Source organism: Tigriopus californicus, chromosome 8 (genome assembly GCF_007210705.1).
Source record: "Tigriopus californicus strain San Diego chromosome 8, Tcal_SD_v2.1, whole genome shotgun sequence".
NCBI lineage: Eukaryota > Metazoa > Arthropoda > Copepoda > Harpacticoida > Harpacticidae > Tigriopus > Tigriopus californicus.
The window spans coordinates 7,508,765-7,520,934 of NC_081447.1; the positions used below are offsets into that span (position 1 = coordinate 7,508,765).

At 42.2% G+C, this 12,170-nt stretch overlaps 2 protein-coding genes and 1 long non-coding RNA gene across 4 annotated transcripts; 1 reads left to right on the forward strand and 2 right to left on the reverse strand.

Moving 5' to 3' along the window:
• Positions 1 to 2,678: 2,678 nt before the first annotated feature.
• Positions 2,679 to 11,098, forward strand: LOC131884814 (uncharacterized). Its single transcript, XR_009373757.1, has 5 exons — positions 2,679 to 2,804; positions 3,218 to 3,527; positions 8,989 to 9,198; positions 10,438 to 10,572; positions 10,654 to 11,098. It is a non-coding gene; the product is annotated as an uncharacterized LOC131884814 (long non-coding RNA).
• LOC131884811 (uncharacterized) lies at positions 3,654 to 5,335 on the reverse strand (the record flags this gene model as incomplete). The annotated part of the gene is given in 4 exon segments (XM_059232695.1): positions 3,654 to 3,820; positions 4,079 to 4,274; positions 4,453 to 4,854; positions 4,977 to 5,335. Coding segments are annotated over 4 exon segments (1,109 nt in total), but the record flags the coding sequence as incomplete, so codon positions are not given.
• LOC131884812 (uncharacterized) lies at positions 5,899 to 7,699 on the reverse strand. 2 transcript variants are annotated; one of them, XM_059232697.1, is made up of 8 exons: positions 7,612 to 7,699; positions 7,472 to 7,550; positions 7,339 to 7,380; positions 7,180 to 7,257; positions 6,895 to 7,049; positions 6,381 to 6,782; positions 6,121 to 6,316; positions 5,899 to 6,039 (listed from the first exon to the last, which is right to left on the reverse strand). In XM_059232697.1, the coding sequence occupies exons 1-8, from the start codon at positions 7,690 to 7,692 to the stop codon at positions 5,996 to 5,998; spliced, it is 1,077 nt and encodes a 358-aa protein (XP_059088680.1). In that variant the 5' UTR covers positions 7,693 to 7,699; the 3' UTR covers positions 5,899 to 5,995. The 2 variants fall into 2 exon arrangements, with proteins under 2 accessions (XP_059088680.1, XP_059088679.1); XM_059232696.1 differs by having other exon boundaries at positions 5,899 to 6,316; positions 7,612 to 7,698.
• Positions 11,099 to 12,170: the final 1,072 nt, after the last annotated feature.

Sequence of the window (12,170 nt, forward strand, 5' to 3'; positions counted from 1 at the left end):
ACCACACAGTTTTTCTACGAGCCCTATAGTGAAAGCTAGACATTTTTCAAAACTGTCTTTTCATCTGTTCGTCTTTTAGTCTAATAATTGATTTTCAGCCTTAATGTTTAGACAATTTCTAAAACATGATCATCATTACAATAACGGGACAAACTGTTGTATCCTAAGGTTTTGTAAATTCCTCTAAAACTATGTGAGCATCACAAACACGTTTTTTTCCTAACTTAGAGAATATAAATTGTTCAATCATTTTGGAAAAATACTTTTTGTTCAAGAACAAAATTTTTTTCACTAAATATTTAAGTGCTTAGTTTTTGCCCTACTACGCACTGTCGCATAAGCTCGAACTACAAATCCGACACCTCAAAGATGAAAATTAAGTGATTCATGCACACAGGGGGTTCAATTTTGCTTCAGGCAATTTTTTGAATTATCAAAGCGCCTCTGCGAAATCGGCTTAGCGTTCAATTGAACGGATACATACAATAAACAGCGTTCATGGGTATGAAAATCAAGTTATGTAACATGATCATGTTTTGTCTTCTTCAATTTCCATGGATGAACACATTTCATTCGTATTGCGTTTCTGTGGATTGTCCAATCCTAGCTAGAAGGTGAACGACACTAATGATTGATGCAGAGATTCTAGTTCACAAGACAGATTGATTCGATTCGTGCTCTCTTTTTAGATTTTCGAATAGTTATCCTAAACTAGGTATCTTGGAGCGATCCACTCAAAGATCGATGAACCCACCCAATTTGGTGTTTGGTTTGAATTCGAGGCTGCGAGACTACGGACATGTAAGTTTGGTCATTTATGGCAAGAGCGCTACTAGTAGTCTCATCCTTTATTGTTAAGTTGGTATTTTCAATACCTCAGCACGGTCAATGCAAAGTGGACAAGTCCTCAGGACAAGTAATAATAGTGGTTGGTCAAATAACCCCATCCAGTTCCTTGACCATGGTTAGCTTTTGGCTGAATTCTGGCTCGCTCAAAGCTCCTCCGATCAGAACTTCAGCCCACAAGAGAGCACAGGTTTGAGCCCAGCCGATAGATACTCTACGAACAGTAACGACGGTCGTAAAGCTATCCACTGGATCAGAACTAGACTATGGTTTTCAGAATAGGGTCTTGATGGCAACGACCAGATGGTGGCGGTCGGACTAGCAACACGCACCAACACTACCATCTGGTACGATCCAAATACACGCACGTTGGTACCAAAATACTGTCAAGGAGTACACATAGATGGGTTGTAGAAGACAACGCTAAGTTGCCAGAGGCAAGAGAAGCTCCTGCCATCGAAATACACAAACCAGAACCAGTCTTTTCACGGTCATTTTGAGCAAAACTTCCACATCTTGGCTTGATGGATAGATGAATGGATGAATGCTGCATGGTTGAATGGACGTGTTGTACTGTACATTATTTGCCGATCCGTTGATAGGGGACGGTGCAAGGTATATGGTTATTCATCATTAGTAATCATTACGACAGAGGATCTAGCTGTTATATGAAGAATTCAAATCATCGTTCGTGGTTAAGTGACCACAGCCCAATTATAATGTTGCTCAAGAGCTAATTGATCAATTGTTGGTCAGGTAATGCTGGCAAGCGTGAGAGAAAAGCAACACCCAGAGTGACCGAATCTCAGAACTATTGATGATGGGATTCCATCTTCCTTATCCACCATCAGTATCTATGGCGTGGACATATCCGCTATTCTTTCTTTGGCTCTAACCTCGATTTGGCCCCTTATCGTGTTGGAAATATCGTTGACTCGGAGGTGAATGAACCAGTCAAAGATTGGTTTCGCTAGGCCTTCCAGCTTTTGAAAGTGCCATCAACCTCGACCATGTAAAACTATACAGAACCAAACAGAAACACGCGACAACGTCACATACAAAGATAACAATGACAAAGAAACTGTAAGGAGTGAGCTAGTTTTAAGAGTACCTTTTGACAGTTGGTATCGATAAATCCAAGTCTATTTCATCCAAGTGGTGAAAATCATTCGGCATTCAATAGTTGCGGACTAAGAACTTGTTATTTTAAGTGCTTTTATTTGATAGCGACAACAGCCACCGTCGTCGTCTGGTGGGAACACTCTAAAGCAGTTCATTGAGCTAAGCATCTTATCTTACCATCCTAACCTGCTGTTGCTGCTGCCTTTACAAGAACGCCAAAACAGGAATTTGAAGATGCGACTGGTTGGTTCATTCACTGAGTGTTGCCGAAGATACACAGTCAGTCACATTGATAGTCAAATCGGTAAAAGATCGCCCCCAATGTGGAAGTGACTCGATCTGTACGTGTGTGCAGGCAGCCACCCGCCGAGCTGGTTCGACCGGCTACTTCGGGGAAAAACGCGACGGCTCCGCAGGCCCAATGAGCAACAACACTTTTTCCGACAATCTCCTAACAATGCAAGCTTCTGGTCGAAGGGCTCGTTTTAGGTATTTTCGTGATCCAGCAACCCCAACGAGTAATATCAGGTACAAAAGCCGAATGAACGAAGCTCCGAATGTGTGCCACAAGATCGTTGAGAGAGGATTCCAGATCGGGAATGTACGACGTCGACGTCGGTTGCTCAACTTGGTTGGCGTACGTAGCGTTGCACCTGTGGGAGTTGTGGCTGTTGTTGCCATTGCAACTTTAGAGACTGGGGTCTGTTGCTGTTTCTCGAAATATTGGATGGACAATGAAAGCAGGAGGGCAAAAATAGGACGGAAGGTGAGATCTCCAGTCGCTGGCTGGAAGTCGACTTGAACAGCCTTCCAAATTCATCTGAGTCTGCTAAAGTGTCAGAAGCGTTAAAGAGCCTTGGAAAGAGAACCAGAAGATCACTTTGGAACATTGGAATAGAAGCAGGCTAAAACTAAGGGAAATTGAATTGAAGCGGGCTGAAATTTCTACCAGTAATATTTGCTGATGCTGTTGGAAATACAAAATATTAGGGTAGAAAAAAGGCAAAATATTGTTTAATCTTGTTTGACTTTTAGCCAAGTAATATGACTATTGTCAATTCATTGAAAGACATGAGAGTGTCAGTGATGGCCTTCATTTTCTCAAGCGGAATATGAAAGCTAACGGTGTGGGACATTTTGGTAATCTATGTGGGCTCTAAGTTTCTGATGAAGTTAGTGAACCCAAAGTGGATCTCTCTTTCTCTGTTGTTAACCTTTCCAAGGCTCGTTGCGACTCAAATTGGAGCAGAAAGTTTACAGTGAAGTTCAAATTTGCACAAACCTAGGGCATTCATTATCCCGCCTAGTGAATGCAACAGGAAGTGAGAAATTTTCTTCATCTGATAAAAGACATTAGTGGGCAAATAAAGCAATTTATGGCCCGAACGCAAACAAATCTCTGAATGAGGTGAAGTAATGTGATAAAACATTATATGTAACTAAGCGCTAAAAAGTCCCACTTGTGGAAAAATAAGGAAGAGTACTTAACACGTTTTAAAGAAGAATTGGTGCTACAATTGCTATCAACATGAATTATTCATTTTGGATTCTTGGACTCGGTAAGTACACGATCATATTTTCGTAGGCTATTTTTTGAATTTATTACAACATGGATTAAAAACACCGATGTCAATATGACATCAAAACACTGGTTGACTAATTGTAGCTGTCGAGGATTCGCTGTGGTCTTTATGGACTTTTTAGAAGGATGGATCAGTAGCAACATCAGTGTCGTTATTGGCAGTGTTGGAGGCTTGAGTTTGGCTTTCAGTGGTTTCAACCTCAGGTTCCTGTGTTGTCTCGGTGCCCTCCTCCCCTTCGTCGTCTTCTTCCTCACTTCCACTGGTATTACCTATGAACAACAAATAGCCCATGATTAAATAGTCAGGCCATATCTAAGTACTATCTGCTATCTATCTGCGTGTTGTATCTATCTATCTATGTATCAAAAGTTATTCGTCATGCAGTCAGGACAACCAATTGAAGCCATCACTTCATTCCATGCATGACAAACCATTGAAATGGTATTATCATGAGGGTAGGCAGTCTGGCTAATCCAAGCCTGGCTAATCCAAGCCTGGCAAATCCAAGTCTGGCTAATCTTTCTTACCAGGCAGAATGCCGCACCACTTCTTCACCACTGGCCTGCTGACCTTCTTAGCCTCCACTTGAACAGTGCTGCACACTTCCCGTGGCACGTCGATGCATTTGACGCGTTGCTCCAACTTGGGAATGATCTTGTTGGTAGGATTGCAGATTCTCTGAGGATTCAAATGACACACCTCCTCGGGAACATCTTGAACGAACTGCAAAAGAGGGGCTGACTAGAGCTTGTTGCTCCGCAATATCATCCATACATCCATCTAATCCAAGCAAGCACTGACAATTTTTCATTATAAATCACAATACCATAAGAGAGAAAAAAAGGAAAGAGAGAAAGACGAAAGTAATTGCTGCATGTCAGTGAGGGTATGTACAACTTACGGTTTTGATTTCATTGGCACACACTCGGGGACCTTGAGTCAATGGACAGCTCTCTGGACCACACACCTCCCGGACCTCTTGCCGACAATCGGTCTCTGGGGTCAACTTGGTGCTGTTCATCTTCATCACATTGCACACTTGTCTGGGTACATTGGTGCACTTGCCATTGTCATTGCAAACCTCGGTGGGATCCGACACACATTGAGCGATCTCATCCTCGACCTCATTCTCATGATAGGTGGTCTCGCACACAGTTTCATACTCGTTGGAGCAGACCTCGTCGCCTTGAGCGTCACAGTCCCGAATCATGGGCTGTTGGCATACCTCCAGTTTTTCGGACCGCGGGACGGCGTGGTACTCAATGTAGCAATTCTTCAAGAACTTCTCCTTGCATTCTTCAACCTGGAATGCAACGCAAAACCAAATCATGCTATTTGATGGCCATCCTTATCTCATTGTTGTCCTTATTTATCTTTTTTGGCCCTTTGCTGACCTTTTTCGTTTGACCTTTGGGCCTCACTTACTTCTTCAGTCTTGAAAACGGTTTCATAGGTTTCATGGCAGGATTCGTCCAAGATGTGGGTGCATTGAATTTCATCAGTATATTCAATCTCTTCCACCATCATAACCTTATCCATGCAAGTCCAACCCTCGGGAAGGACCTCTGGATTGATGGACAGCACCCCGGATGAGGTGCTGTTATCAGCGTCGGCTTCCACATCATTATTGGTTGGATTGTCCCCATCGTCGACCTCATTGGACGAGTTTGTGTCGCCATTGCGGAGGGGATTGTTCAAATAGATGGACGTGTCGCTTGGAGCACTCCCTCCCCCCTGACGCTCTAAAATCAGGGCTTGGAGCTGTTGGGTCAATTTTGGATCCACTAAAGCAACAATAGAACAAATCAAAATGCTATGGATTGGTGATTAAAAAATCCTTGATGGATCCTTACAACGACTGAAAGGATTTTGAGAAGGCCCTTGATTTTGGAGTGCCGATCGACCTTCATAGTCAGAAATGGTGCTTTCAAGTTCTAGAGGTCTGCTGCTACGAGCAAATCCTCCCGAGAACGCAAGACAACCATAAAGAGTAAAGTAAATCTGAAATAGAGTGGTATTTATGAGCAAGGGAATGTGTCTTGCCTCATTTAAATTTTGTTCATTTGTGTGGCTTACTATCCCCTTCATGATTATTAGTTTAGATTTGCTAAACTTAATTTGAATATTGGTATCGGCCAAACCCCAAACAGGAACTGATGGTGAAAGCGTTGTCATCCATCTCTTTTATACGACAAGAATTTGTTCATACCGTAATCTGTCGCTAAATAAACGGTTTGGTTACTCGAAAACTTGATCCTCTGTCGCGGTGACCCAACCCTTGTCTTTGTCTTTGTAGTCGCCATCCTTGCGAAACTTTGCGGTCGTCTTACTTTCCTCGACATGCATACTTCTACTGTCGTTTCCAATCAAGTTATATGGCAATGAAGATGTAAAAAGGAAATGTATTTCACGGACAAAGTTTCAAAACTATGGAACAATTCCGACTAAGCATTATTGGATGGGCTCTTTTTTCTCGAGTTGTTATGATCTGTAAATGAAAATAAGTTGACTTTAATTAGTTGAGGTTCCAACTCGGAGTGGTTGTAATTCGATGTCTTTAACAACTCACTTGAGACTGGCCCACACCATTTTTTGATCACGGGACGTTGGATCTTTTTAGCTTCAACAGGGACAGTTGAGCATATTTCCCTGGGAACATCAATACATTCCATCTTCAGTTCCAAACGGGGAACAATTTTACTCACTGGGTTGCACACTTTGATCGGAGTAAGATTACAACGTTCCTCGGGTACTTCTTGGACAAACTATTGGGCGAAGGGAAACGTAAAGGCGATGTCAAGAAATTCTCATTACATTACGTTAACTCACAGTTTTCAATTCGTTTGCGCAAACTTTGGGTCCCTTTGAAATTGGACAAAGCTCTGGACCGCACACTTCACGGACTTCTTGGCGACACTCGGTTTCTGGAGTGAGTTTGGTGCTGCTCATCTTCATAAGGTTACACACCTGTTTAGCCACTTTAGTACATTTACTATTGGCGTTGCAGATCTCTTCTTTGATGGATTCACATTGAGGAATATCGTCCTCGACTTCGTTTTCGTGATACGTCGTCTCACAAACAGACTCGTATTCGTTGGAACATACGTTTTCACCTTGGGCCTCGCAATCACGAATCAAAGGCTCTTGACAGATTTCGATCTTTTCCGTTCGAGGTACAGTCTTATACTCAATATAGCAATCCTTCTTGAACTTCTCTTTGCATTCTTCAATCTGTAAAGCCACATTTAACAAATATCAGGGCATACTTCATTACAGTTGTTCTGATACTTCATTTGTAACAATCGGTATGAACATGACCGTGGCTGCTTGACTTGTTCCTTACTTGGGTAGCCTTGAACACGGTCTCATATGTGTTGTGGCAAGACTCCTCAGCGATGTGAGTGCATTGAATTTCATCCGTATACTCAATGTCATCGATCATCATCACTTTGTCCATGCAGTCCCAACCGACCGGTAGGGTTTCGGGATTAATTGTCACTGCGAAAAGCGAAGAGCGGAGATTAAAAGGGGGCAATTAAAGTGGACTTTGGCTGAGGAGCATGGAATGAGCTGCAATTAGTTCAACGAAGAAAGATGTGCGGAGATGCTATATTATGTGTGTACTTACGTTGCGGTGGGGTCTGGTCGTCGTCAGAGTCCAATGACATAACCACCTCTTGGTCGTAGTCTAGGTCATCATCTCTGGCTATGTACCGGTACGAGCAAAAACCAAGAATGACAATTTGATTACTTGTCTTGCATTTAAGTAAGTCTATTTGAAACTTACCATGAACGGCTTCCAATTTAGCAGCAAACTGGTTGTCTAAATCTGCAACACCACTCACTCATTTATGTAAAGTTATATCACAATGCCTGAATAACTAGATTTAGTGTGAAAAAAAGTGATAAAAATAACTCACGTGATTGAGAAGAAGTTGGAAAGTTGGGTGTTCCAGAAACCAGTGTTGCTAGCACAAACCAAGAGAAAATTATGGAAAACTGAAAAGAGAGAACGATCTCAGCTCCGACCAGGAAACCATTTTTCTTATCGAAGGACTACCTTCGGTGCCATTTTAGTTAGATTCGCGAACCAAGAGGCAAATGAGGTGTTTCTTCTATAACGGTTGACAGAACAAGACATTGCGAATCGAGAAATTCGAGATTTTATACCTATGTAATGGGCCCGGTTGAGGATCGAGTGGGTGCCCTACCTATACCTACACTCTTCATTCGTACCGTTGGGAGTCCAGTCTCATGCTTGACCGCAGATTCTGCGAACCCTGCTGCGTTTGACATGTTACTCCAAGATTTCGCGATCTCTGGAGAAGATGCCGAGATCTTCTGGTTTTCATACGTTGTGGCTGGCTGACTGGCTTATGATTTCCACCCAACGTGATGGCTCCCGTTGAAGACAAACGGATTTACCTAACGCAGCGCGGAAATTGCGTTGGAATTGGCATCTAGCTCAGTATGATGGTGGCTCTGGCTGTTTCGCAGAAAAATACTGCTGTATTATATAACTAACCATATTGAGGATTCAGGATGCGGAGACAAGAACGAGAGGTTCAATGCTTTATCTATTGATAACGACTTTGATGCTGGAGTCAAATGCAAGACACAACAAGCATGCAAATGAGACGAATGGTCTTGTTGCAATGCTCTTCCAGGTGTCAATTTCAAGATTAGCAAACTAGCTCTTGAGTTTTATTCGACCTTGGAATAGAGATCGGAACAGAATTAATTGAGTGCAGAACATTTGGGCACCTGAGACGGGCATAGGATTTGATTGACCATATCCCGTTCTTCGCATGTTTGGCCAACCAGATTTCGCAACCGTGCAAATTCTCTTGTTTGAAGAGCAAAGGTCCATCCATCAATTCACTTGAGTGACAACGACAAGTGACAGGTCAAGAACTAGGGACATGCTGCGGTCATGTGATGAATCAAGATTATTCGAAAGAGAAAACCACCAAGGTCCTCGAGATTTCGCTAATCTCTCTTTTTGTCTTGAAGACGACCGTAGTTATGGTATTGCAATCCCAAGGAGGGCCTCAATTGAAAATCTTGACTCTGCCTTGAGCATCTAATTGCATTATCGTTTTCCATGCGTAAGACACGCGTTTGGAAACACAAAAAGCCTATTTGATAACATAATGATGAATTGATTGTCTCAAGGAAAGCTCGACTCTATTTAAGCCCAAAATGAATAGCACTAATGATGTGGTGTTGTCAAACTTTATATGCATTTTAATCATTGTATGCAATCATAATGGCTTCCTGTATAGATATGCTCATCTTCAATCTTTTTCCTATTTAACGTGCTCAAACTTGTTCATAATCCTGACATTATTTGATGCACCAGTGTTACATCAAGCATCGTAATATTTCTCGTGTAAGTACATAAACCTAGACATTATGGTCATATTTTTTCTTTCAGTTTACATCAGCCAAATCGAAATTTTCGTCTTGGGTGCCTCCGAGGAGCTAGTTCAAATTCCGAACGGACTAGCAAGTCTTTAGCGGACCATTCCAGCCATTCGGATTATCAAGTGACGGAATTGGCCAAAGTCAGATCCCTCAATCGAGCCGATGAAATCGTTTCTTTCACCAAATTTCGCGCACGACAAGGCACGAATTTATACGGGCGGTAAGTCAGGCATCAATCATCGGTTGGTCAAAACCTTTGTGGGCAGACCATACATACGTAGAAAGTTATTGGTCTAGAACTCATTTTGACTCAAGTAACGTTTGAAGAACTGATTCAACGTGGTTTAACGCTTGATTAAATTGCAAATTCGCAGACTTTTTGCCCCGTCTTCTTTCTTGCCTCGCATATTTTGCAAGAAGACCTGAAACAAAAGAGCAAGCACTTCCACAGAGAAATGCCTGCGCATATGCAATAGATGCTGCATAGCCGGAGTATCATTTTATGCCTCAGATGGTTGGCTCGTAGACGACCAGGACCTCAATTTCTTCGCGAGAAATGATAAGTTGATTGCTATTTCAATCAATGCTCTGCAACTTTGGGTTAATTTTTGTGCTTGATAAGTGGTTAATTCGTTACCCCTACAGGAAACATTGACTATCCACTTCACCTTTTTACTCGCGAGAAAGGAAATGTGGAAAAAACCGCTCAGGCATATCAAGTTCAGTTCCTCTTCATACTTTTAAATAGTATCATTTCCATGCCAATTTCACCATTGTTTTCAACTGTTTCCGCATGTACTGGCAGACTGCTCTTCGCCAAGCAACCGAATTTTGTCGCAATATTTCGTGTCGTTGTTAAGTTTTGCCCCCCCCCCCCCTTCCCCCATAAAAGCGGAGTAGATTCGTTGAGGTTGTGGGCAAGTGCTTTCCTAGCACAAACGATGCACATAATAAATGAATTCCCATTTGAAAAAGACCCCCCAACCATTTAGATCGTCCTGTTTGTGTGATAGGCGTGAAGAACCGATTGTCACGAAAGTTACCAGGGTGAACTAAGAATACCATTATGCATATCAGATCATGGTCCTTGAACAACGGCCAATCCTCACTTTACCCATATTGTACGGTTACGTTGGGCTGAGTCGTTTTACGAGTGTCCTTGAATGGACACCAACGGCTTTTGACCGTTTATTGTACCCGAAAACATAACGGGAGTTGCAACTTGCGTCTCAACAAAACGGAATGGAATTCTGTCGATAAGTTTTGTCCCGTGATGGTCACTTCAAAGATGCTTCTTCGATTTGTATTCTGACTTACTCGTGTGATGGTTGCAATGGTTAGGTTTTTCCTATTATTCGATCATCTTCTTTTAAGTGCTTCAAGCCCAAAAGCAATGACAACTGCGATACCACGGTTTTTGCTTCAATACCAACCCCTGATACAAGCATTTTCTTTACAGAATCATTGTTCCGTGGGAAAAAGAAGGTTGGTCCATTACGCTGCGTAGCATGTGGGACTCGGAACATTTCACGACTCCCATGTGGGTCTTTTTGAGACGAGCGGGACTACCCAAAAAGACACATTGGGACAAAACGTATGCTCAATTAAAGTCAAAATTGTAACTTTGTCTCTCGGTTGACAACTTCCGGTTCAATGCCTCACTTCTTTGTTTCAGATCCATTTCTTACATATCTAGAAAATATTCGCAAATCATGCTTGATAATATCCAAGCAGGTGCATATTGGGTCCTATTTGAGCCTTTGGTGCCAATGTTGAATGTTACAGTGGCCCTTTCCATTCTTCCCGATGAAAAGGACATGCAATCTGCAGATTTCTTTCGCCGGGGAGTATCAGTGAAGAGATTGCCTTGAAATATGTATTTTGTAATATCATATTTATATTCTTCTAAGCTATCATTGATGCCTCTTCTCAAAAGTAATCCTCGAGCTTCTTCCAACTCCTCAGGTCCCTCTGGAACCCACCTCATTGTGCCATGAAAACATTTCCAAGCTCAACCAGCCGATCATAACCCATTCGTACCTAAGCATACTATGAAACTTGAGCGATTTGTGGGCATTTGACACATTTCATTGCAATAAATCCAAAGACTTACGCCATTATCAGCAAGAATCTTTCATACATTCCAATTGAAAATGGGCGAGCTTATTGATTGATTGATTAATTAATGAATGATGAGTGTGCATGATTTACTGGCATATCGAAAAAGATCGTGCATTACAAAATCATTTTTTCAAATCATTGATCATTGTAAAAGTCGAATATTTCTTTAGCCACATCGCGATACCGCGAGGCGTATTGCTATCCCGTAGGGGATTCTAACCTACGGTCGTCATCTCCAGGTTGGGAAACAGAGTATATATTGGATCTTTGGACATACTGGTCCGTATCGTCCATAGAAGTTAGATTCCTTTCACAGTTGATGGCTCTTTGTAGAATTCCTTCGATCCGTTTTTGAAGCGTGACAACATCATGTCGAAGTTCAGCGCTTGACCCCACATAAGCTAATCCAACTACTGTTCCAAAGAGAAACAGGAACAACATATGATAACCAAGAATGGATAGGTGATCTTCGGGTTTGACGGCAGATTGAGAGATAAGCATCAACAAGATTCCAGGCAACATTGATACCACAGATATGAGCCAAATCAATAACGAGGACGGAGCGGTAATCACGTTGTGCACTTTGCTTCTCTCGGAAGCACTCACCGCTACGACCATAACACGGACAGAGTTCTTCCGCATGTAGTTAAAGATCTTGCAGAAGCAGAAAATATCCAAAAGCAATGAATTGGCAAATATCACACCAAAAACGAACAGAAAAGAATATGTGGGCCTACGGAAGGGAAAAGACTTCATTAAGCAACGATCGAGTAATGGAGATGACTCGTCTAATAAAGTTGCACAAGGAAGAAGCCCAGCCACAACGGAAAACGAGCCACCCAACGTCAGAGTTAGGTAACTCGAACAAGATTTCATCCGAGTGTCCAATGCGATGAAAAGAAAGCGTATGAGGGCTCTCATTGTCAGCAAGAGTTTCAAAACCAGGATCGTAGACGGCAAAACGATGTGGACAGCCAAACAAAACCAAGTGAGATTAATCCAAATTTGAATGCCATACGATAACAAAATGACAACTAGAATTAATCTCTCCATAGCGATGAGAAGATTGAT

What these genes read in the sequence shown, in the direction of transcription:
- LOC131884812 (XM_059232696.1), bottom strand. Translation starts at nt 7,692, where the DNA reads ATGTCTTGTTCTGTCAACCGTTATAGAAGAAACACCTCATTTGCCTCT. An exon ending in TCCAACTTCTTCTCAATCAC is followed by an intron (nt 7,381 to 7,471) that starts GTGAGTTATTTT and finishes GTGGTGTTGCAG; the next exon opens with ATTTAGACAACCAGTTTGCT. An exon ending in GCGCAAACGAATTGAAAACT is followed by an intron (nt 6,317 to 6,380) that starts GTGAGTTAACGT and finishes TTCGCCCAATAG; the next exon opens with TTTGTCCAAGAAGTACCCGA.